The 24777-nt window shown below is 46.1% G+C and overlaps 1 protein-coding gene and 1 pseudogene across 5 annotated transcripts in view; both read left to right on the top strand.

Annotated features, from left to right (window-relative positions):
• RASAL3 (RAS protein activator like 3) overlaps window positions 1-5542 on the top strand; it is a 65055-nt gene extending 59513 nt beyond the window's left edge. For all 4 annotated transcript variants that reach the window (XM_081844828.1, XM_081844829.1, XM_081844831.1 and 1 more), the window contains one exon: window positions 1380-5542. In XM_081844828.1, the coding sequence (XP_081700954.1) occupies window positions 1380-1535 (156 nt within the window). In that variant the 3' untranslated portion in view covers window positions 1536-5542. The remainder of the gene's footprint in view (window positions 1-1379) is intronic.
• An 18186-nt stretch (window positions 5543-23728) lies between these two features.
• LOC309331987 (TATA box-binding protein-like 1 pseudogene) lies at window positions 23729-24444 on the top strand (annotated as a pseudogene). The gene has a single exon. The product of its transcript is annotated as a TATA box-binding protein-like 1 pseudogene (transcript).
• The last annotated feature ends 333 nt before the right edge of the window (window positions 24445-24777 follow it).

Raw genomic sequence — 24777 nt, 5'->3', positions numbered from 1 at the left:
CGCAGGAACTCACAAGACATTTTCGTCTTGCGAAGCAAGCCCATAGGAAATTCGTTTTGCGAAGCACCTCCAAAATGGAAAACTCTTTCGTCTAGCGAGTTTTCCATCTTGCGAGGCATTCGTCTTGCGGGGCACCACTGTACAACAAACGAATAGTAAGAGAACCCACACAAGTGACGCTGACACAAAACCCCACAGAAGAAGACAAGCATTGCCACCCCAACCCAACCCACTCACCATTCCCCCCTCTTTTCTTCCTAACCTAACACTGTATGCAACACTAATGTCTCACAACAAATGAAACTGATCTGTAGAAAACACAACTTGAGAAAAGAGACAGTGCATGTATTTTTGTAAACTAAGAAATCTTTAATTATTATTTTTTAATGGCTCAGAAAGAGTAAAGCATCCGTATCTCATTTAGAAGATATATTTCAGCACACAGGCCCATTTCATTGCAGTAAGGTGTGAGTCGCTGGACCAGCTGCAAAACGCCCACCTGATTGTTTTACTGCACATAGATATGCTGAAGTTAGACAATTGATTCACTGGGGGGTTCGGTGGCCCCCGCTTGCCCACTGCTTGATTTGTACAGTGAGAGGTGCTGGGGTTTAATAATAATAAATAATAATAAATTTTTATTTATACCTTGCCCTCCCGGGCCAGAGCCAGGCTCAGGGCAGCTAACACTAGTAAAATTACAATTAAATAAATATATAAACCAATTTAAAATACAGGTTAAAAGATAATTTAAAATGCAGCCTCATTTTAACAGTAGCCCATAGATCAAAATCATAAGGGGGAGGGAAACATAAGAGTCAGACTGAGTCCAAACCAAAGGCCAGGTGGAACAGCTCTATCTTTAAAGCCCTGCGGAAAGATATCAAGTCCTGCAGGGCCCTAATCTCTTGTGACAGAGCGTTCCACCATGTCGGGGCCAGTACTGAAAAGGCCCTGGTCCTAGTTGAGACCAGTCTAACCTCCTTGCGGCTCGGGACCTCCAAAGTGTTGTTATTTGTGGACCTTAAGGTCCTCTGCAGGGCATACCAAGAGAGGCGGTCCCGTAGGTATGTGAGTCCTAGGCCACATAGGGCTTTAAAGGTCAAAACCAGCACCTTAAGCCTGACCATGCACTCCACCGGGAGCCAGTGCAGCTGGTAAAGCACGGGATGAATGTGATCCCACGGCAAGGACCCCGTAAGGAGCCTCGCTGGGGCATTCTGCACCCGCTGGAGTTTCTGGGTCAGCTTCAAGGGCAGCTCTGCGTAGAGCGAGTTTCAGTAATCAAGCCTGGAGGTGACCGTTGCATGGATCACTGTGGCCAGATCAGGGCGAGAAAGATACACAAGCCAACTGTTTCTCCAATGTCCCCTTTGCAGGAGCGCCGCCTGTCTGGGATGGAGAGGGACCACGACCAGCTCCTCCGTGCTGTTGGCCAGATGCTGGGATATGCTGGGAAACCGTCCAATGCACAGCAGAAGCCCACCTCGGGGCCAGTGTGGGTGGACAGGGCTGAGAATGGGGACGAGACCTAGCCCGCTTCCCTTCGCGTCCGAAAATGCAAAGCTGGCGCATCTCCGTAGTGGAAACTCTCCTCTCCCAGGACAGCCCTGGAAGTCTCTCCAAAGTGGACCTTCCTACACATCACTCTGGTGGATCCTTCAGCTGGAGCCCACAGGGAGCTTTGCTACAACCTCCTGTGCCTTCCTCTCGGCTTAGTTTCCAACGCTACGCAGCCATCGCCACCCTTTCATCCCCGCCTGAGATGGCATCCATTCCACAAGCCCTGGCTCTGCTTTCTGGCTGCAGCTTTCATCCGCAACGGCTGCTTTCCCTTCTCTTCTGAGATGAACCATTTCTCCTCCCATCCGATTTGCCCCCCAGTATTTTCATATCACAAGGGACGCGGGTGGTGCTGTGGGTTAAACCACAGAGCCTAGAACTTGCCGATCAGAAGGTCGGCGGTTCGAATCCCCGCAACGGGGTGAGCTCCCATTGCTCGGTCCCTGCTCCTGTCAACCTAGCAGTTCGAAAGCACACCAGTGCAAGTAGATAAATAGGTACCGCTCCAGCAGGAAGGTAAACAGCGTTTCCGTGCGCTGCTCTGGTTTGCCAGAAGCGGCTTAGTCATGCTGGCCACAAGACCTGGAAGCTGTACGCCGGCTCCCTTGGCCAATAAAGCGAGATGAGCGCCGCAACCTCAGAGTCAGCCATGACTGGACCTAATGGTCAGGGGTCCCTTTACCTTTACCTTATTTTCATATCACTATAGCAGAGATGTGGGTTTTTAAATCTGGATTTCCCCCAGCTATATAGAAAGGATGTGGGCTTGTTCACGCTTCACTTCTCCCATGTCTAGAAAGCACGGGTCCGAGAGGTTTTCCACTTGCCCCGTTTGTAAAAACCCGATTACCGTTTGTTCCAACTGAGCGCTTAACCGCCCCGGTTTTCTCTGAGGGAAAGTGGCCAGGAAAATGTGGATGATCCCAAATTGCTAGGGTTGCCATACGTCTGGAATTTCCCAGACATAGCCGGAATACTGCAGTTAGAAGCAGTATAATGTCCGGGTGTAAATTGCTTTAAAAAGGTCTTGGCCAAACTTTTGTGTCCGGATTTTCACTTTTTGAAATATGGCAACCCTACAAATTGCAAACCACCTTCTTCTTCTTGCGAATACAGTGGATCATTTGGATACAAATGTAATTCGTTCCAGGGGTCCGTACGTACCCCGAAAATCCGCAAGTAGAGGCACTGCTTCTGCATGGCATAATAGAGCGCTTCTGCGCATTCACACGCGACAAAAGAATACACTTCTGGGTTTGCCGCGTTCGCAACCCGAAAGTTACATTACCCAAAGGTCATGTAACTCGAGGGTCCACTGTATAGCCCATCAAGCAATAAAGGCATAAAAGTGAAAGCACTTGTGTGAGGACAAAGATACACAATTGTACACACAGAAACAGCAGCCCAATGTACACATGAATGCCCTAGTGTGGACACAGCGTAAAAGAGTGAAGGGGGAAGAAACTGCACCTCTCTGAGCACACCACTTGCCTCCCTGCATTGTTTTCTCTTAGCCAGGCTCACTTCCAGTGTCAGAATCTGGCCAGGGGGCAGGCTCATTCTCCTGGAAGACAAAGACTGGTGAGAGAAGTGAGCCATGAACAGAGAGCGGCTCCATACCTTTCACCCCTGCATCTCCTTTGCTATTTGACTCGGACCCTCCTCTGCCTCCCCCTTTTCCTGCACGATCAGTAGAGATCCAGGTTCAAATGCAGGGATCTGATGACACCTTGTTCAATTTGAAGCTGAGAATCAATAGTTTGTGTCTTTCTGCCAGGCTTGTTTCGGCATGCCTGTATAATCCAGTGTCTGCCATTGAGCTATGCAATGCCTCAACTTTTCTTTTACCATGCAAATATAATTCTGGTTTGTCGGTTTTGAGATATATATGTTAAGAGCTTGCAGTTTTTCGGCATGTACAAGGCTGTGGGGCGGGGATGTGGGGTACAAATGGATAAACTGTGTGCGGAGGGCCATCAGGACTCCTGCCCCCTTTCCATCAGAAGGTCTTAAATTATTTCTTTATAGGCATAAAGAGCTGGATTTTCTTGGGAGGGGGTGTTGTTCACATTAACCCGTCAATGCACTGAATCTCCAACTGGCCTTGGGGAATCTGCATAAATTGACTGAATTTTGTTCATTCTTCAGCCAAGCTTTGCAGATGCTTCAAGGGCCTCTGGGATGCACAGTGCTGGCCTGAGTCCTGGACATTGGCCCGGATCAACTGGAATCTTACTTTCTTGGAGTCCTTTCCCATTTTGGTGGTTCTTTTCAGATGGAGTTCAAAAACATCAGAGTCCACATTTGATGTGGCAGCCAGGTTGTTGTACGACTCTGAGTGGGTCTTGTGCCTGGTGAGAGCATTTGTGCTGGTGTGCTTGGGACCAAACGTCTTTTCAGCCTGCCATGAAAACAATGATGCTGATGCACCGGCTCAATTTCAAGAGACAAGGTCCTGAGCTCAAGCACTGGGAACTCCCATCAACTCAGAACCATTCCTGGAGGGCCTGTGGGAACGTGGAATTTTGTTGCTGTACCGTGTGAGGCTTTGGGGACTCGGCTTCCTACACCCCCCCTTGGCCGTAGATAAACAGAACAAAGCAAAAAGAGTCTCTCACCATTTAAAGAGTTTTTAATGATCACAGCAAAAGAACAAAGCATCCATTCTCGGAACAAAGGTGCTCCCAGTTAAGGTTTCCACCCACTTCCCCGCTAGTCACTTCTGTGCCTTGAAACCTGATCTCACAACCACTGTGCTTTTTATGTAGCCACCTTATCTGCTCTGTGTGACCTTGGACTGATAGGCTGGACACTTTCCAGCGAGAGAGAGAGTCTGTTAGCTCTCTCTCTTCCAGTTCTTCTTCACCTTGCTGTTCACCCCCCCCCCCCAGTTCTTCCCAACTTTTGCCTTCAGAACTATGCCCCTCTGCAAACCACTGTTCCAGATCTATACTGCTCCACTGCTCCTGGGCAGCTTCAGGATCCTGGTCAGGGGGAGGGGGAGGCTCCCACCATTCCTCATCAGAGCCGTACTCCTCAGCCTGGTCTCTGACATACTGAAAACATATGTCCCTTGATTTCCAGGCACAGGTCTGAGCAGTTTTGCTTTTGTCATTCCACTTTCCCTGGGAAAACCCACTCTTTGCTGTTGAATCAGTACAAACGTACGTTGGGTTTCCCCAGAGATTGAGATTTGTTCTGCTTTAGCAGCAAACGGCGGGTTTTCCTGGGGAAGGTTTCCTGTGCCTAAGAAATTGTGGGGCAAATGGAAGTAGGGATGAGCTCTTGCAACAGGGCTGGAGAAACCTTCCAAGGATTTTCCAGGAGTTGGCATCAGCTGAGGCCCCACATCATTTTAGAGCAAAGCGAAAGATTGGTTTCATTTGCTTTCAACTGCCTTGTCACATAGCCAAATCGGATTGGCTACATAGTGCCATGATATCACCACCTTCCCTACATATAATCCCTGCTTGGCTGGGATCACCTGGGGAAAAAGAGATCCAGGGCAGTGGGAAGGGGGTGATGGCGATGAAACAGGAGCAGAAGGGGAAACTAGAGCTCAAAAACTCAGTGAAAACTGAAAAAGTAAACGTACTGTTTGGGGGGGGGGTCATTTTGTGCCACCAAAATCTGCTTTTCCTCCAAAAACATCCGTAGGGATAAAATCCGTGTCTCTAGGGCAGTTTACATCCAGTGAAGTCCCATCACTGGTTTGGGAAATGGTTTACACACAACAATGTTAGTTGCAATCCGTATCAGTCCTATATCTATTCAGGGTTTTCTTAGGAGACGCTGAATGCTGATGCATTTTCCAGAAATCCAGCTTTAAGCTGAGCAAAGGAGGTGGGGAAGAAACAACCTAGCTGCATCTTAAGCCAGTCAAGCGTCCAAAGCCAAGCAGCCAAAACTATATGTTGCAAAAAGCACTTCTGGACACTAGGAGGTGCCTTGTTTCCAAAAATAAAAGTTTTCCTTTTGACATACTTGTTCAAAGAAAAGGGACGCCTGCAACTTTCACCTCCAGGGCAAGGCAAATATTGTGCCCCCTAACCGGTGGTTCCTGTCAAGTCTGGATGGTGATGGGGGTGAGAAAGGGTTTTCCCGGCAGGGAGAGGGAAGCTGGGGATGGAACAGCGCCAAGCGTTAATTTTATTATTATTTATTTCACCGATTTTTTACACCGCCTGTAACCCCTCAAACTGGATCGTTTTTCTTTTGAAATTTTGTGGGGCTCCTCTCTAATTTTGCACCCACGGCAACAGCCCCTCTACACACACACACTGCTGTGCCATTGGGCTCACCTACTGAACATGCCATCACACGTGTCAAAAACTCGCCTCTAGGAAGAGGCAGTAGTGGAACCTCCATACCTGTGAGTGTTTTGCTTCTCTTTTCTTCTTCCTTCAGAAAAGGAAAAAGGGAAAAAGAGAGGTTTCACTGCAGAAGCTCTGTTCAAGGTCGGAGTCACCAGAGGTGGACTTCGGTATTTCAAATTTCAGCGGCGCCCTGTGCGAAGCCAAAATTTGGCACCCCCCACCTTCTGTTCTGCTCATTTCACTACATCATAGATCTGACGCCCTGCACTGCCCACTAGGCTTGGTGCCCAGTGCGGTCGCGTTGCCCTAAATGTGCCTCTGAAGTCATGACATCAAAATGCCAGTTCCCAAGGTTTTGTCACACTCTGCTGATGTGACAAAAAAACAAAACCTGGGAGGGTGTGAATGATCTGCAGTCTGCTGAGAAAGGACTAAACTTTGGAAAGAAGCAGAAGTCCCAGCAAAGGAAGAATGGATACAGAAACTTATGGAATATGCAGAAATGGCAAAGCTTAAGGAAGAATAAGAAATCAAGATAGCATTTTTTAAAAAAAATAAAAGAATGGAAATGGTTTATTGACTATTTACAGAAAAATCATAAACAGATAAAAACATTGGCAGGATTATTGTAGCAACCTGCAGTTTCATAAGAGTATATATTTAAAGAAGGTGAATAAAGGAGCAAATTAAGTTAATTTGGATATGCAGAAGGTGTCAAAAATAAATTTAAGGAACCGCAGAAGAAGTTTTGAAATGTCAAAATGAATGTAAAATTGGTGAAAGGTATAAAACTAGTGAAACGTATAAATGTGAAAAAACTAAAATTGGTGAAATGTATAAAACTAGTGAAACGTATAAATGTGAAAAGAAAGAAAGAAAGAAAGAAAGAGGGAGAGAGAGGACTAAACTTGCGTCATATCCCAGACAAAGGCAGTATGTCTTTTTATTTTCTCCAGTACACATGAATGTTTGGTGGTTTCTCTTAAAGAGAAGGAAAGTACTGACGCAATGTTGTGGTTGGGGCAAACCGGCTTGCTGCCCCTGACCCGGAGACGCACCATGCTCACCACCAGGGCTCTGACAGAAAAGCATGCTCAGTGCTTCGAGTGCCACTGTGGAGTCGTGGTGAAGAGTGTCGTGCTAGGATCTGGGAGAGACCAAGTTCAAATCCGTCCTGGACCATGACCCTCCCTAGGTGATCTTAGACCAGCACCTGTCTTTCAGCCCAACCTACCTTACAGGGTTGTTGTCGGGGTTAAATGAGTGGGGGGGACATGAGACCACCTAGAACCCCTGGGAGGAAAAGGTGGGATACAATTGCAATAAATTAAACAAACAAATCCTACTGGATGTCTTTGAGGCACATTTATGGAATTTTATTTGCTTGGTTTAAACAAGTGTGGGCTGTGTTTTTCTTCTAGAAAGAAGGTGCCAGTACTCACTTTGAAGTTGCTAGAGTAAGTGCCACACTTTTGATTTCTTTTTTAAAGAAAGAAACTGTCCTGTACTGCGTACCCGTGAGTACTCTCAGAAAAAAAACACCACACTGAGTGTGGGAAAAGGAAGTAGGCCCCACTGGTCATCGTCGTCGTCGTCTTCTTCTTCTTCTTCTTCTTCTTCTTCTTCTTCTTCCTCTTCTTCTTCTTCTTCTTCTTCTTCTTCTTCTTCTTCTTCTTCTTCATATCTGACCTGACCAAGGCTGAAACTGAAAACCCCTTTGTCCTTTGTCAACAGCAAATTGTTGCTGCTTTTTGTGTTGAATATATCCTATATGGTAATTTATGGACCTAATTGGTATCTAAAACCATTTGCACATGTTGCACATGAAAGCCAGTGTGGTGTAGTGGTTAAGAGCAGTGGACTTGTAATCTGGTGAACTGGGTTTGATTTCCCGCTCCTCCACATGCAGCTGCTGGGTGACCTTGGGCTGGTCACACTTCTCTGAAGTCTCTCGGCCTCACTCACCTCACAGGGTGTTTGCTGTGGGGGAGGAAGGAAAAGGAGATTGTTAGCTGCTTTGAGACTCCTGAAGGGGAATGAAAGGCGAGGTATCAAGTCCAAACTACTACTACTACTACTACTACTATTCTTCTTCTTCTTCTTCTTCTTCTTCTTCTTCTTCTTCTTCTTCTTCTTCTTCTTCTTCTTCATATCTGACCTGACCAAGGCTGAAACTGAAAACCCCTGGAATTCCCACAGTAGTTGCAGAAAGAGACTGAGATAAATTTCTCGGAAGAACAGCTCTGGAGTGGCAGTAAGTATACACAACCATATAGCAAATAGTGTGGTTCCTTAAGAATGCAAATTGTCTATCTATAGGGTGGGAATCTTTTCCCACCTCCCCACATTCATCAACTCACAGACAATCTTCCTGGTTAGGACATGCTGTTTCACCGCTTGAGGCAAAATGGAAAGTTCCACCCCTCTCTGCAGCACTGATCACCCCATCTCTGCCACCCCACCATTCACCTCGGCTGGCACTGCCACCCGCCGCTGCCCCCTCTGCTAACTTAGGGCGAGCTCTCACGAAACCTTGCTGAAGCCTCACAAGATCTCTCACTCTCCATGAGATCTCGGCGAGATCTCTAGCCGGAAATTGGCACCAATGCTTCTCCACCTGCAGTGGAAGTCAGCAAAGCATGAAGCACTTGCAATTGAAGCTGCAACATGCTAGGGAATGTGTTCAGAAAGGACTAATAACAGTGTCCTACATGCCGGGTAATGAAATTCCTGCTGATTTATTGCCCAAGGTTGTTCTGAAGGATCAACACTGTACCTATGTACAGAAACTGGGTTTGTACTGAGATTGTACTAACACCCTGCCCAGTGGTGTTCACAGAAAGGGGGAGGATGTTAGTTTCTGTTCTTATCACTGTGCAGCTGCTTGGAGTCACAGGACTCTGTTTTACATTCCAGAGACATTCCAGACTGTTGGAAGTCTCACGGAAGACGGATGTGATGTTACTGTTTCCTGTTCCTTTGTTTTTGCAGTTGCTCTCTGCTTTCACAGAGAGAGGATGTATTTATTTTCTGTCTGCGTAGCTTAGTAATAAAACTCTTAGCATGTAGCTCATAAATCTCGTCACTTCTGCTGCTTTGAAACTCTAATGGGAATGTGCTTGGAGCCTTATCAAAGGCTCAGGTCGTTAATCACGTCGGAGGAGTCGCTCGGTCGAACGCAGGTCCCGACAGCCATGTGGGTGCTGCCTCGGGGGGCTTCAGCCTTATTTACGGAAGGCTTTTTAGGGGGTGCCCCACTAGAAGGGACATCTCCAGGCTCGGGGAGGTGGGAGGTGTAGGTGTGTGTGTGCGTGTGTATGTGTGTGTGGTGCTTGTGCATTACATTGTAATGAAGGGGGGGTCTCCTGCTACAAGGGGAAGGAGGTTTAACAAACTAAGGGACATTGTCCTCTTTCTATGCTCCTCCTGATGGAAACATGCAGATGGGGACAGATATGCTCCTGCTTTAAGTTGTTTACATACTGTCTTCTCTTGCACATTATTTACTATAAAGCTTGATGACTAAGCTCCTTAGTGACAAAATGTCGGATTACCGGACTGACACCCGAGCACTTAACCACTGGTATATCACAAGTAGGGCTGTGGGTGGCACTGTGGTCTAAACCACTGAGCCTCTTGGGCTTGCCAATCAGAAAGTTGGTGGTTTGAATCCCCATGAAGGGGTGAGCTCCTGTTGCTCTGTCCTAGTTCCTGCCAACCTAGCAGTTCGAAAGCATACCAACGCAAGTAGATAAATAAGTACCGCTGTGACAAGATGGTAAACAGCATGTTTGTGCGCTCTGGCTTCTGTCACGGTGTCCCGTTGCACCAGAAGCAGTTTAGTCATGCTGGCCACATGACCCGGAAAACTGTCTGTGGACAAATGCCAGCTCCTTTGGCCTGAAAACAAGATGAGTGCCACACCCCATAGTCGCCTTTGACTGTCCAGGGGTCCTTTACCTTTACCTTTTTTATATCACAAGTGGACTCTTTATTACTGTGTCTGCAATTGTTCAAGATAAAATCCATTTTGGAAAGAGAGGAAATTGAGCACCAAACCAGTTACAGTGGTACCTCGGGTTAAGTACTTAATTAGTTCTGGAGGTCCGTTCTTAACCTGAAACTGTTCTTAACCTGAAGCACCACTTTAGCTAATGGGGCCTCCTGCTGCTGCTGCGCCGCGGGGGCACGATTTCTGTTCTCATCCTGAAGCAAAGTTCTTAACCTGAGGTACTATTTCTGAGTTAGTGGAGTCTGTAACCTGAAGCATATGTAAACTGAGGTCCCACTGTATTATATTACAAGTGAACTCTTTATTTACTGCGTTTGCTATTGTTTAAGATAAAATCTATTTGGGAGAGAAACTACTTTTGCCATTTGCATGGATGTCTATTGTTTGTTTACAGATAGTTGTCTTGGGGATATTATCTTGTGTCGATTGCAGGGGAAAGAGGCAGCAGTTTCCTCTCAATAGTGCTACTGCAGTGTTCATCAGATGGGTAGGGACAAGGTTGCAGCAGCAAGGTCAGGGGAACTCGTACCCTCCAACATTTCTCCATCCTATTCCATACTACTACTACTACTACTACTACTACTACTAATAATAATAATAATTTATTAGTTATACCCTGCCCATCTGACTGGGTTGCCCCAGTCACTCTGGGTGTCTTCTGACATATAAATAATAATCAAACATTAAATGTTTTTTTAAAAAACACCTTCCCTATACAGGGCTGCCTTCAGATGTCTTCTAAAGGTTGAAAAACTACTTATCTCCTTGGCTTGGGGGTTGCATAACTCCATACACACAACATTTCTCCAAGGAAAACAGGGACGTCCTAAGGAAAAGTGGGACATTCCGGGATCAAAACAGAACCAAAACAGCTTCTGTATATCTGGGTCTGCCCCTGGAAAACAGAGACACTTGGATCGTCTGGGAGCTTGCCCAACCTCACTGCTGCCCCCTTACCCCACCCTGCCCTCTTGCAAGCCACCGCTGTGGTCTAGAGAGGTGGCATAGCCTGTCCCATGGGCAGGACAGAGAGGCCCAGAGGTCTCCATTTGGTCCCCATGCCTGTTGCATTCCCACTGCTGGTCTCTGGTTTGCCAGGAAGAAGCACCAGAATAGGAAATGTTCCTACCTGCCACTCCCAGATTTGCTCTTGCAGGCTCTGGTTCTCAGGAGTCTTTTCCCCACAACATGAAACAGGATGAAGTCATCCTTTCCCCACTTCTCAGGTTTGTTGACAAACCTGTCCAAGAATTTAAGGCTTGGTACCTATGAGTAATTCAGATGTGCCAATGCTGCCAGGTCTTCTTGACATGGCTTCTTTGCCTCAGATAATGTCCGTCCCAGGGAAGAAAAGGTTCAAGACCTGTGAAGTTTTGTCTTCCAAGTGGGCGCAGATTCCATTAGAAGGGGCTGCCTCTTAAGGCACACAGAAACCTTCACCGGACAGATGAGTTCTGTGTAAATCAAAAGTCTGTGTGGAACTCTTCTGCTGGTGAGCCTTGAGGTAACAGCTGTCAGAACCCCCATAATCATCATGGAAATGTGAAGCTAGAGAAGACCCCACTCTGGGGGCCTGGGCACAAAAAATGGAGGCAAATTATTTCCTCAGTCTCATCTGAGAGTCAGAGATGCCTCATTGCAAGTGACAACTGCCACACCTTGTATGAGCAGAAAGCAAGCAGGCGGGCACCAAATCAGAAATAAACAGCACTGGATGTCATGGCCCCTGAGAAGACGGGTGTGTATATGGGTCATGCTGCCATCTATAAGTGGGCCCCTCTGCCCCAATACCTCTAAGGTCCAACAAGGCTTGGGGAATTGGGTCTGTTTGTTTTTGCTGGGTGTCTGCTGGGGTCTCTCCCCACCAAAGCTTCCCCTGCCCCCCAATGCTTTATTTGATACCCCCAGGGCTAGCTGATGAAGGTTTTGACATTTCAGGGTACAGAGAGTTGTGGACAAAATAGTATTTCTAGGGTGAGTGCAGGATGGCCTATTGGCCCCAAGACTCCAAACCATTCTGGTTTAAAGCCAAATGAGATATAATGGGGCGGCTACTATGAGTAGATGTTATTTATGCACCATTCACACATAATCTGAACAAACACAAACCCCTGTGTTGCAAAATGTAACAATCTACAAAAATGCAAACACAACACGCTGGCTAATAACTGTTAGTGAATTGGTTATTATGTCATTCAAAATATACGAATAAGCCACTTCAAAATGATGTATATATCATACAACACATCTCACAAAATATACAAGTAACTACAAGTTGTGATATGTATCAGAGTCAAACAAAGAATCAAACAAATCAATGAATGGCGAGGAATGCCAAGCCGTCTCTCAAAGGAAGACATCTCACAAAAGTCTCAAAACCACAGTATATCCGGAAAAGTTCAACTGTTTCGGAATAAAATCTTCATCAGCAAAGAATTATCAATTAAATATTCATATTAGTGGGGATCCACTAGCATGATCCCCACTAGTATGAATATTTCATTGATAATTATTCCAAAACAGTTGAACTATCCCGGATATTTTGAATGACATCATAACCGATTATATATTCACTAACAGTTATTAGCCAGCGTGTTGCATTTGAATTTTTGTAGGCCATTCACACATAAGGCAGCATCTGAGATGTCTTTAAAAATAAATAAATTGAAAGGAGTAAACTTAATTTACCTCTCACACCATATAACTGTGGCAGTTACTTTCAGTCCATAGGGATATCACACTGCTTTAAGACAAAGGACTCATGTATCTCCAAATCCCATGGGTGATGGTGCGTTTTTGACAACATGGGTGTGTATGTGTATGAAATCATGAGGGATGCAAAGTGCCTGCATGACCCACAGAAATCGGATCCTTATGATCCTTTGGCCTAAAGGGAAAAAACCTCAATGATTACGGGAGCTGAACATAATGCATGTAGTGCCAAAGCCGTCTTTCCCATTGGGCTTACTGGCGCGTTGCGCCAGGGCGCCAGCCTCTCGGGGCACCTCAGCAAGTGGGGGAGCTGCACGGCTTTGCCAGCGGCCTCCCCTTTCCCTCCCGCATGCCCGCCAGCTGCGCCCTGTCAACCATATGGCTGGTGGGCGTGCAGCTTGCCTCGCAAGTCTCCTCGGGAGGAGAGCGATCCCCGCAGAGGCATAGGATGGAAGCCGCGTCCCACCAACTATATGGCTGGCAGACGTGCAGCTTCCTTCCCAAGCCCCCATGGTAGGAGGCCGATTCCTGCAGAGGCTTGGGAAAAGGTTGACAACTCTGGGAAACAGGGGGTGGGGTGCCAGAGGGATCTTTGCACCATGGTGCCGGATATGCTTAAGATGGCCCTGTGTAGTGCTCACTCTGTCAGTTCCACAGCAAATAGACGAATACATGTGCAAGCCATGCTCCACTAGACACATAGGGTTTCCAGATGGGTGAGCATGTGAATCATGCCAAAGATTCACCCAGGGGCAGCCCATTTAGCCACCTGAGGCGAGGCAAGAATGTGCCACCCCTTGAACACGCTCTTCTCCCAAAACATGGCATGAAAGAGGTGTTCCACAAGGCCTCGCTATTTGTCTTTTCCACCCGGGGGGAAATATCAGCAACACTGCGCCCTCTCCTCAAAATGTGGCGACAGTGGGGGCATCCTGGCAGTGGCAGAATCTGCAGGGCAGGTGGGGTGCTGCCTCTAGTGCTTCTGCCGCCCGAGGCAGCCGCTCTGTATGTGCCTTGAAAAATGACAACCTCCCACACCGGCTGAGCTTTCCTAGGCAAGAACCTGCTTCATCGTGACCTAAACAGACGTCCAGAATGGCTGAAGGACCCCAGCGCATAGTACAAATTCTAGCGGGAGGGAGAGGCAAATTGAAAATAACTGAAGCACAAAAGGAGCGGCTTAAGGGCTCATCTGCTGCCTAGCAAAGCTCCTGCAAACATTGCATGCAAACACTCTCGGTTTCTGCCACTCCAACCAACCAGCTCTTCCGCCCATGGGTGACCTAGGAGGGCTGTAGTCTGGAAAGCTGCTTCAGAGGCAGGAAGCCCAGCCCAGGATCTGAGGAGAAGGCTGCCCTCTGCAGCTGTTTTGGGCTTGGGGATTCCGCACATTCTCTGCATATCTCTACCCCACTCCATGCAGTCTTGCAGCCAACCCACGGCAGCGAGGGGAGGAGTTGCAAAGTGGTCTGTTGCGCGTCATTGCGAATCAGCAGCATGTAGGAGGGCCTTTCCGGGGAAGCCAGAGATTCTTGAGATGTGGGCTGGGTGCCGCGTTCCCGGCAGTTGTGCATAGCTGCACATAGAGTAACGTCCCACATGAGGGTGCTGTGTTGAAATGCTAGAATGAAATACATCTTTCTGCAGTGAGAGAGGGAGGAGGAGAGATTGTGGCCCTCAGCGTGGAGGCAAACAGTATGTCTTATTTATGCCTTCAAAAAACATCAACAACCCTGCCCCATTGCTACATCTTTAGACTTCCTTCCTGTAATATTATGGGAGGAGTTCAATGTCGTGCTAAGGCAATCGTCCCACCAGGGCAAACTTTTAAAAAAACCACTTTATATTTTTCAACGTTGTTGTTGTTTAGTCGTTTAGTCGTGTCCGACTCTTCGTGACCCCATGGACCAGAGCATGCCAGGCACTCCTGTCTTCCACTGCCTCCCGCAGTTTGGTCACATTCACATTAAAATAAACCTGTCCCCATTCACATCTTTCTTTAAAATAAACCAGTCATTTACTACTTCCCTTCTTCCCCTTCCCTGGTTCCTTTAATTTTCCCACCTATCCCACATATTCTTGGCTATCCATCTAACTCCCTCATTCCTTTATGATTCCTTTGTTATGTGTTATAACTGTTGAATTTACCTTGACCCTACAAACGTTTTCACGTGCTTACAGTTGTTTTCCAGATACTCCACAAAAATATTTTTCCATTCCTCTTTATATACTTGATCTTCCTGTTCTCTTATTTCACTTCTTAGACCTGCTTACTCTGCATATTCTGTCATTTTTAATTGCCAGTCCTCCTTATTCACTCATTTGCCAATTTCTGGGCTAACAAAATCCTAGCTGCTGTAAGGAGGCAAACATTTTGGCTTGCCAAGTAGCATACTTCTCTAGAGATGTCTTGACCCACCTACCCCCTCCCCCGGGCCAATTTTCTTTCTTCATTTATTTATTTATACTTTTCAAGTTTGTACATTTCACTAATTTTATACATTTCACTAATTTTGCAATCATTTTGACATTTCAAAACTTGACTTCCTTCCCCCTCTTTCTGCGGTTCCTTAAAGTTGTTTTTAATATCTTCTGCATATCCAGATTAACTTAATTTGCTCCTTTATTCATCTTCTTTAAATATATATACTCTTATGTAACTGCAGGTCATTACAGTAAACCTGCCAGTATTTTTATCTGTTAATGATTTATCTGTAAATATTCAAAAAATTGTTTCTATTCTTTTATTTTTTAAAAAAAATGTTATCTTGATTTCTTATTCTTCCAGTAAGTTTCGCCATTTCTGCATATTCCATATTTTTTTCAGAGTCAATTTTGGGGCTGTGCGGGGAGTAGCTTTGCAAGCGGAAGCAGCTGCTCAGGGCTTCCCTAAGCTGAGTCCCACCCCTGTGCCGAATTGACTTAGGCTATAAGCTAAACAAGCTATAGCTTAGGGCTCCACTCTCTTGGGGGGGGCCAAAAAAATTTAAAGGGAAGAAACCTGGATGTACATTTCCAAAATATAAGATAAAAATCAAATAAAACCTACATACAGCAACAGTGTTGTGTGTTGTGTAGGCTCCTATGATGGAAGTCATGGGCCCCGCCTGCTAGCCTACTCCCTAAAATATCACTGGTTTGCTCATTTCTATATACAGAGTGCCTACATTCTGCGTGGACTGGTTGCATGGGAAGAAGAAGAAGAAGAAGAAGAAGAAGAAGAAGAAGAAGAAGAAGAAGAAGAAGAAGAAGAAGAAGAAGAGTAGTAGTAATAGTAGTAGTAGTAGTTTGGACTTGATACCTCGCTTTTCATTCCCCTTAAGGAGTTTCAAAGCAGCTAACAATCTCCTTTCCCTTCCTCCCCCACAGCAAACACCCTGTGAGGTGAGTGAGGCTGAGAGACTTCGGAGATGTGTGACCAGCCCAAGGTCACCCAGCAGCTCCATGTGGAGGAGCAGGGAAGCAAACCCAGTTCACCAGATAACGAGTCCACTGCTCTTAACCACTACACCACACTGGCTTTCATGTGCAACATGTGCAAATGGTTTTAGATACCAATTAGGTCCATAAATTACCATATAGCATATATTCAACACAAAAAGCAGCAACAATTTGTTGTTGACAAAGGACAGCTGGACATTTAAAGGGCTCATTACCTTCAGTAGCTTAGGGCCTCATCACTGGCCCTGTCCCACCCACTGAGTCATTCTGTCGGCTTGCCCTGTGAGGTCTTTGCAGGTTTCCCCCTCAATCCCTGCCATTCCCCAACCCTACCCATTACTGCCCTAGATTTGGAACGGACTTTGGAGACCAACAAGTCCAACTCTCTGCCAGCTAGGATGCAATGAAGGCATCCCTGACAGACGGCCATCTAGCTTCTGCTAGAATACCTCTAGGGAAGGAGAGCCTGTCCACTCTACTGTCAGAAGGTGGGACGCAGGTGTCGCTGTGGTCCAAACCACTGAGCCTCTTGGGCTTGCCAATCGGAAGGTCGGCGGTTCAAATCCCCACAATGAGGTGATCTCCCATTGCTCTGTCCCAGCTCCTGCCATTCTAGCAGTTCAAAAGCACACCAGTGCAAGTAGATAAATAAGTACTGCTGCGGCGGGAAGGTAAATGGCATTTCTGTGCTGGAAGTACTTTAGTCCTGCTGACCACATGACCCAGAAAGCTGTCTGTGGACAAAAGCTGGCTCTCTTGGCCTGAAAGCGAGATGATACCTCGCCATAGTCACCTTTGAGTGGACTTAACCATCCAGGGGTCCTTTACCTTTACTGTCAGAAGACTCTTGTGGTTGGGCAGTTTCTCATAATGTTTGGCCAGATTCTGCCTCCTGACAATTCCAGCCCTCTGGCCCAAGACCCACTCTCTGCAGCAATGGAGAACAAGTCCACTCCATCTTTCTGTACACTCTGGTTTCTGTCACGGTGTCCTGTTGCACCAGAAGCATTTTAGTCCTGCTGGCCGCATGACCTGGAAAGCTGTCTGCGGACAAACGCCTCCTCCCTCGGCCTGAAAATGAGATGAGTGCCACACCCCACGATACCTTGAGCAACCGTATGTTGGAAGCATTGTGCAAAATTAAAATGACCATCCAGACCTAGCTGCTTGGTATGAGGAGTCCGGGGCAAACATCAGGTCAGCAGTGGAGAAGCTTCCTGGTAGTGCCCAAAAGTGTCCTGCGGTAACATCAGACCTTTTGTGTATGTGTGTGTGGTTGTGGGACAGGGGGAGGAATATCCTCTTAGCAATGGAGGAATCTTCCTCATCCCAAAATACCCACTACAGTGGTAACTCGGGTTACAGACGCTTCAGGTTACAGACTCTGCTAACCCAGAAATAGTACCTCGGGTTAAGAACTTTGCTTCAGGATAAGAACAGAAATCACACGGTGGCGGCGCAACGGCAGTGGGAGGCCCCATTAGCTAAAGTGGTACCTCAGGTTAAGAACAGTTTCAGGTTAAGAACGGACCTCAAGAACGAATTAAGTTCTTAACCTGAGGTACCACTGTAGTCCCCTGACTCCTTTCCTTCAATTCACCCTCACAGAAAAAGTCACTTTAAAAAGTAACACACACACACACACACACACACACACAGAGAGAGAGAGAGAGAGAGAGAGAGAGAGAGAGAGAGAGTCCTGAGGAACGTGGCAACGATTGGGGAACAGGGCATTTTATCTCCTTTTTAATGGCATTGAAATGAGCCAGACAGACATCCTTGTGTACCCCAGGGGAGATGATGCCGAGAGGTGGGGAGGGTTCCTCTGGCATTTGGGGAATGTGAACAAGCCCCTGGGTTGCAGCTGCTCCAGGAGTCTTTGTAGCAGCAGAATCCTGGAACCATAAAACCGTGTCCTCAAACCAAGGCAGGCATATGTTTGGTTTTGTGTTGGTAAACACAAGCTGAACTCTAAACGCAAACAGAGGGCAGGTTGAGAATGGCCTTTAGAAGGAAGATCTCTTTCTCCTCAGACAAATGACCCGGGCGGGAAACAAATAGATTCGATGCCGGTGGTGGAATACTAATCCCCCAGACACCGGCCGAGCTCTGCAACGTTCCCCTGGTGCAAAAGCAAGCTTGGCAGCAACACCTAGAATGGCTTGCAGCAGCAGCTATACATACAGAATAATCGCAAACTCAAAAGATGTGCAGATCTTTGCAGAGCCAGAAAAGCACCACCTGTTCCACCTGCAAGTAGGAAGTATCACCTGGCATGATGGGGGAAACCCAAGATTTGCAGGTGTTCAAAAATATTTTTCGGGGCAAAAGCTACATTTTACTTGCCCCTCACCTCCCATTGGCTCCCCCAGCCAGCCAGCCACAATCGGTTTAAAAGCTGCTCTGCCATCTTTTTTTAACTTAAGTGGCAGCAGTTTAGGTCCATCCTTCTGTACATGCCCGGTTTGTCTCAAAATGTTCCCAAGCAGCTAACCTCGTCCACATATTGACCCTGCTCAGCTGTGGGACTGGCAGCATTTCAGAAAAAAGCTACCTTGGACATTTCTGGCTTTCAGCCTCCTAAATAGCGACCTAAATCTTGCTTCAAGGACTTCACGCAACTCTATTTCCCCACATCGGGGGTGTCAACAAGAAACACAGACACTCACTTATAACTACATCACAACCCAGCAAACACCTGCACTCTCTTGAAAAGGGAGCCGTTGCTGTACACCAAAAGGCTCATTTTAATTTTCCACTGCATTGTACCAAATGGGAATTGAGGAAAAGGTGAATCTGAAGAGAAACCAGAGTATTGAACAGGAATCAATTAACTAACCAAGTCTAATGCACCACTGAATCTAATGCGCACCTGAATTTTCAGAACCTTGAAACCCAAAAAAATTATTTGCTGGTGAATGCAAATGTGCCATCAAATCTAATGTGCACCTTAATTTTCGCAATGTTATTTGGCCAAAAACAGTGAGCATTAGATTTGAGTAAATAAAGTCAGTTAGATTTCAGTTGGGTCAGCTTCTGAGTATGATGACCTAGACCCAACCCAATAATTTGAAGCAGCAGTTTAATCTCATCAAGCAGTAGCAATAGCAGGTTTTTGCTGCAGCATAAGAAGGACTCCTAACTTCACCTGGAGAAATTAATATTTGGCTCGCTGCTGAGGAGCATTGCCTAATGTGATTAGCTCAGTGTGGTTGCCAGGATTTAAATGTTATTTCACCACTCTTGCGCCTTTGCCATTAAGAGCAACATGAAAGTGAAAACGTAGCAGGTGAAACTTTCTCTATCAAATCATCTCCCTGCCAAGAACAACATACCTGCTGGATGAGGAGAGGATTGTGCACTCTTCCCCAACCTGGTGCCCTCAAGATGCTCTGAACTTCCATCACACCATTGGCTGTGCTGACTTGGGCTGAAACACCAAGAGAAGATTAGCTTAGGAGAGGCTAAACTAGTTGTGTGGAATGCAAATACATGCCAATTTCACTCTCCTTTTACAATGACATGTGTCAGGGCACATCTGAAATCCTACGATTACTCAGAAATTGCTCCTGTCTCTGAAATTGGCATGATGGTATTCCTGCAATTAATCAGTTAATTTTATAGTACATGCCTCATTAATACTCCCACAGCCGCAGACAGAACCAACAGTCCTCCAATCAATCCAGGAGGGAGAGGGGGATTGACAGTTAACGAAACACCGTGGGACCACCCTCCCCGCTTGGGGTGTGGTTGGTTGGGTTTTATCTTCTAGGGATACTTACCCTATCAAACCTTCACCTCTTCCCCAAACCATTTTGGCCCAGGAGTCCTGGCCCAGGGATGACTTGTTAATGAGGGATGTTACCCCTCTATTGGAGAGGCTAATATGGGGTCTGGGATTCCCACTATTGAAGGGCTAGGGAGGAATGGCGGCGGGGCTAGATATCACTATCGGCGAAGGGTTTTGAGATGCAGTGATGCTCAAACCCCTTCCAATCTACGCCCCATCCCAAGGGACGAGAGTAGGGCAAACAGGGATTACACACCTCCGTCATTGGTGCTGTGCAGTGCCAGGTCCATAGGCAACAAAACTACCATCATTACACTTTCCATTGTTAAGTTTGGAATAGAATAGTTACTTTGGAAGATGATAATCAGGCATCTGCACAACATAACCAGTCCAACGAAGTTGATGTTGAAGAATCACTGCAAGCTGTCAGGAATCTCTTACTCCTAGCAGGGTCACCCAAGGCGTTAAGATCAAAGGGAAGGAGCTAGACAAAGAATGATCCAATCCAGTCCAGTTGAGGACTGTTCTGCAGTCCTCAACTGCAGAACAGGCGGATGAAAACAATGTTGCAATTATAGCAAAAGCAGCACCTGGCAGGATTTTGCCTTCTTTGCAACTCTTACAGGTGCAAGAGACTCCAGCTCTTGTGATGAATTTTCTATTGAGCAGTACTGTAGTTTTCTTGGGAAGAGGCCATACTGTGTGAGACTAGTTCTGTAAGACATGCCAAATAAGGATCAGCATATGAGTTCATAACTTTCTTTAGGAATCTCTTCGCTAGGCCATTCTCAACAAGTTCATTGGATTTTGTAGATCCCTTGGTCTGGATGTTTTGTGGATAGAGCCATCTAGCTCTGCAAATCCTTGGAACTTGCAGCCATCAAACCGATGTGTATTATCTGATTGTACTACGGCAGGCATGCCATGTTGAGCAAATACTGATGCAATGAGGGTGATTACTTAAACGGCTGTCATGTTGTCCAGTTGAGCTGTAAAACCTATTTTGAAGCTACGGAGCACAGCTATGGAATAGCTCTGTTCTCCTCCTCCGCATGTTCTGTTGATGTAAAGATTAGCTCCCTGCCGCCACATTCTATATGAATGGGGCAAGCATGTATTTCATGTATTGCCCTGCCTATTCAGTTTGGCCCAAGGTCAAAAGGAAGAGAATGCCATTAAAAAGAAGAGCTAACGCTCAGAGGTGGACAGCTGCACTCCTGCAACGGACAGTTGGCTCTCCCATCCTATTATTGCAATTATAGAGAAAGCAGCACCTGGCAGGATTATCCCTTCTATGCAACTCTTAAAGGTGCAAGAGACTCCAGCTCTGTGAACCTAGCAGGTCTATGCCCTCTTGCTATTTTGGTCACAAAATTAACCCAGTTCCTTTTCCCTGGGCAGTGCATTTCATTCCGTCCCCGTGTGAGGTTTTGTCCCAGCCATAGTTCTGTCTTGGACCTTTCTTTTCTTTTCTTTTCCTTCCTATAGAATTTTTATTTAATTTTCTGTTTTACCATTTAAAATACTCATTTTTACATCCTTAAAATATCAATGACCCCCTTCTTCTCTTTCCATGGTTCATTCTGCATATCATAAATCTCTGCATATTTTACCAAAACTAAACCATTCAATATTCCATTATTGCATCCATTGAAACTTATTTACACTGTTGAATTGATCTCAATGCTGCCAACGTTTCCAGGCATACACACTCCCCCCCCCATATATTCAATAAACATCTTCCAATCTTCTTTAAACGTATGTTCTTCTTGTTCTCTTATTCTATATGTTAATTCTACAAGCTGCGCATATTCTGTCAGCTTAAGTTGCCATTCTTCTATAGTTGGGACCTCGCTCATTTTCCATTTTGGGGCTAACAAAACACGGGCTGCAGTAGCGGCATACATAAATGACCTTTTTTGACACCTGGGAATTTCCGTCTGAATTATCCCCAACAGAAAGGGCTCTGGTTTTTTGTTGTTGTTTTTTTTTTTTGGTTCTGCCTTGAACCTTGCTTTTTTAATGCCTCTACTGCCCTAGTACAGCTCTACATGTGACATATTCCAGCATGGGAAATTGCTAGACCATGGGCACTTTTCATTTTTAATAGCATGCACCACTTTGGAAAAAGTAAACATGGAATTTGATGTCACGCTATGCTGGCGCAAGCACATCAGCTTGGTAGACAAAAGGTCCTCCCCTTCCCTCACCCTGCGCTCTGTTCTGGGGCTCCTCCTGACCTCTCCAGGGCCAGTGGCAGGCGTGGTACATGAGGGGAAGAGGTGGGGAAGCCCCATAGTGCCTTGGGAAGCCCTTCCGCAGGACCTTCAAAGACAAGGTTTGTTAGATGCCTCTTTCCCCATTCTCATGCAAAGTTAATGCATAGGCAGGGTTGTGGGTGTCAGATTTCAGCCTAGAGATTATCTCTGCCCCTTTCACTTGACTATTAAAGCAGGAAGGGATGGTTTCTCTTTCTCCAGCCCATTCTCTCTCTGCCGGTCCTTCCTTCTACTACTCTTCCAAGGCAGCAATGCCCATTTACACCACAAAGAACTCATAACCCACCTACTTTCAGCAGCCAGAAGCATCATAACCAGACACTGGAGAGACCTGTCAGGAGTAAGCATGGACCAATGGTACCAAATAGTATGGGAAACAGCCTTACTAGAAAAATTAACCAATAAACTGAAACTGACACGGGGACAAATAGAAGACGATGCCTTCACCCTGGTATGGCTCCCTTTTATCACATGCACAGCCCAACAAGACAATGACAAAAATCCACCACAAGCATACAAATCAATATGGCTAACCTGATCCAAAACACCCACCCACCCCACTCACACATGAAAACAAAGACCACCACAGCCAATCGCAAACAAACAACCACACACCCTAGGCCAACCCCAACCTCCCTCACCAACAAAGGAACACAAGTGAATAGCAGAGAACCTGCACAAGTGAAGCTGACACAAAACCCCACATATATTAAGTAAAATAGAAATATTTCCACCCCCACCCCCCCTTTCCCCCTTTCCTTCCTAATGTCTCAACAAATGAAACTGATCTGTAAAAAATGTTACGGGGGGGGGGGAGAGATTGCACATACCTTTGTAAACCAAGAAAATCTTTAATAAAAATAACAAAGAACAAACAGCAAAAAACCCCAAAAAAACAAAAACAAAATACAAAGCCCACACACCACGGAGCAGATTGGGGAGGCAAGCAAATGAAAAGGTCACACAGGAGAAGCTGCGATTTCTCCATCTCCTACCTCTGCAGTCATTTTGAAAGGACAAATAAAAATATCCAGAATGTAATCTGGTGGCTAAAAGCAGACTGTTCCATTTAAACAATGCATTCAATGGAAATAAACCTGGCGTTAATATGGAAGGAACTCAATGTTACTCTGTCATTCTGCGGGCGCAAGCATTTTGGCTTGCCGTATGGAACAATCCTCTGCACCCCACAAGAGCCAACTTCAGGAGGTGGGGTGAGGTGGAGTGGGGAAGAGAGTGGAGGAAAGCCCCGTTGCATAAGCAGAAATCCTTGAGCAGAGCTTCCATTGACAAAACTCACTGTGGCACCTGAGGTCAACCTCGAAATGATGCCTGACCGTCGTGCCAAGGTAGAAAGGGGGAGTGAATACAGTGGTACCTCAGGCTAAGAATTTAATTCTTTCTGGAGGCCCATTCTTAACCTGAAACTGTTCTTAACCTGAGGCACCACTTTAGCTAATGGGGCCTCCTGCTGCCGCCGCGCTGTGGCCGCACAATTTCTGTTCTCATCCTGAAGCCAAGTTCTTAACCCGAGGTACTATTTCTGGGTTAGCGGAGTCGGTAACCTGAAGCGTATGTAACCCGAGGTACCACTGTACCTACATTGGGAACAAGAGTAGGAGGAGGTGAGCTAGAGAAGGAGGCGGCGGCGGCGTGTTGAAACGGCAATGGTGACGAGTTGCGCAACAACTGGGCTGCACGGGAACATATAGGATTTCAGATGTAATCTTCATGGTATCGTGCTAGAATCTTGAGGTTTTAATCTGAGTCACCCCAATGGATGCGGAGAGTGATGTTGCCTTGGACATTTTAATCACAAACGTAGTCAGAGTCTTCCAAACAAGATGTCATTGAAAGATTGCGTTAGAGGGAGCAAATGTAATATACAAGCGTGGTGTTGGGAAAGTATTAATGAAGCTTCGGAAACCAAGGATTACAGCAACAGTTTGGTCCTCAGGAAAAGTAATTTGCACAGGAGCTAAAGTGAAGAAGAAGCTAAATTTGGTGCCAGACGATTAGCTTGTAGTCTGCAGAAACCAGGTTTCCAGGTGATTTTTAGAGATTTTAAAGTTGTCAATGTTTTAGCAGTATGCAATATGCCCTTTGAAATCAGATTGCCGGAAATCACAAAAAGCAACAGACCCCATGCTAAAATCTCTCAGAGCCTCTTTACAGTTTTTTTTCAACAGGAAGTATCACAGTTACAGGGCCAAACGTAAAGGCTGTTGCCACTGCAGTGGAACAAATTTATCCATTTGTGTTTGAAAGCAGGAAAGAAATTTTATAAGTTGCCACTTCACGATTAGGCAACCTAACCAAGCACCTTTTATAAGACTGGACTAATAGCAAAAAAAAGAAGAAGAAGAAGAAGAAGAAGGTGGGGAAGAAAAGGACAACTGGACCAACAGAGCTGAGGGGGTGCAAACTCTTGGCCACGGTGATAATCTCCAGTCCCCTTTGGATTTTATTTGGAACAGTGTTATATTGTAAAAACAAACGTTTACAAGATACGATTTTTTTATTTTTTTTTACAAGGCATTCTTGTCTTGTCTCTTTTACATTTTGAATTATGGTGCTGGAGGAGACTCTTGAGAGTCCCATGGACTGCAAGAAGGTCAGACCTCTCCATTCTTAAGGAAACAGCCCTGAGTGCTCACTGGAAGG

Source organism: Podarcis erhardii (assembly GCF_964252035.2).
Source record: "Podarcis erhardii genome assembly, chromosome: 17".
Classification (NCBI taxonomy): domain Eukaryota; kingdom Metazoa; phylum Chordata; class Lepidosauria; order Squamata; family Lacertidae; genus Podarcis; species Podarcis erhardii.
The sequence above is the reverse complement of the archived record's forward strand: the minus strand, read 5'-3'. Positions and strand labels throughout refer to the sequence as shown.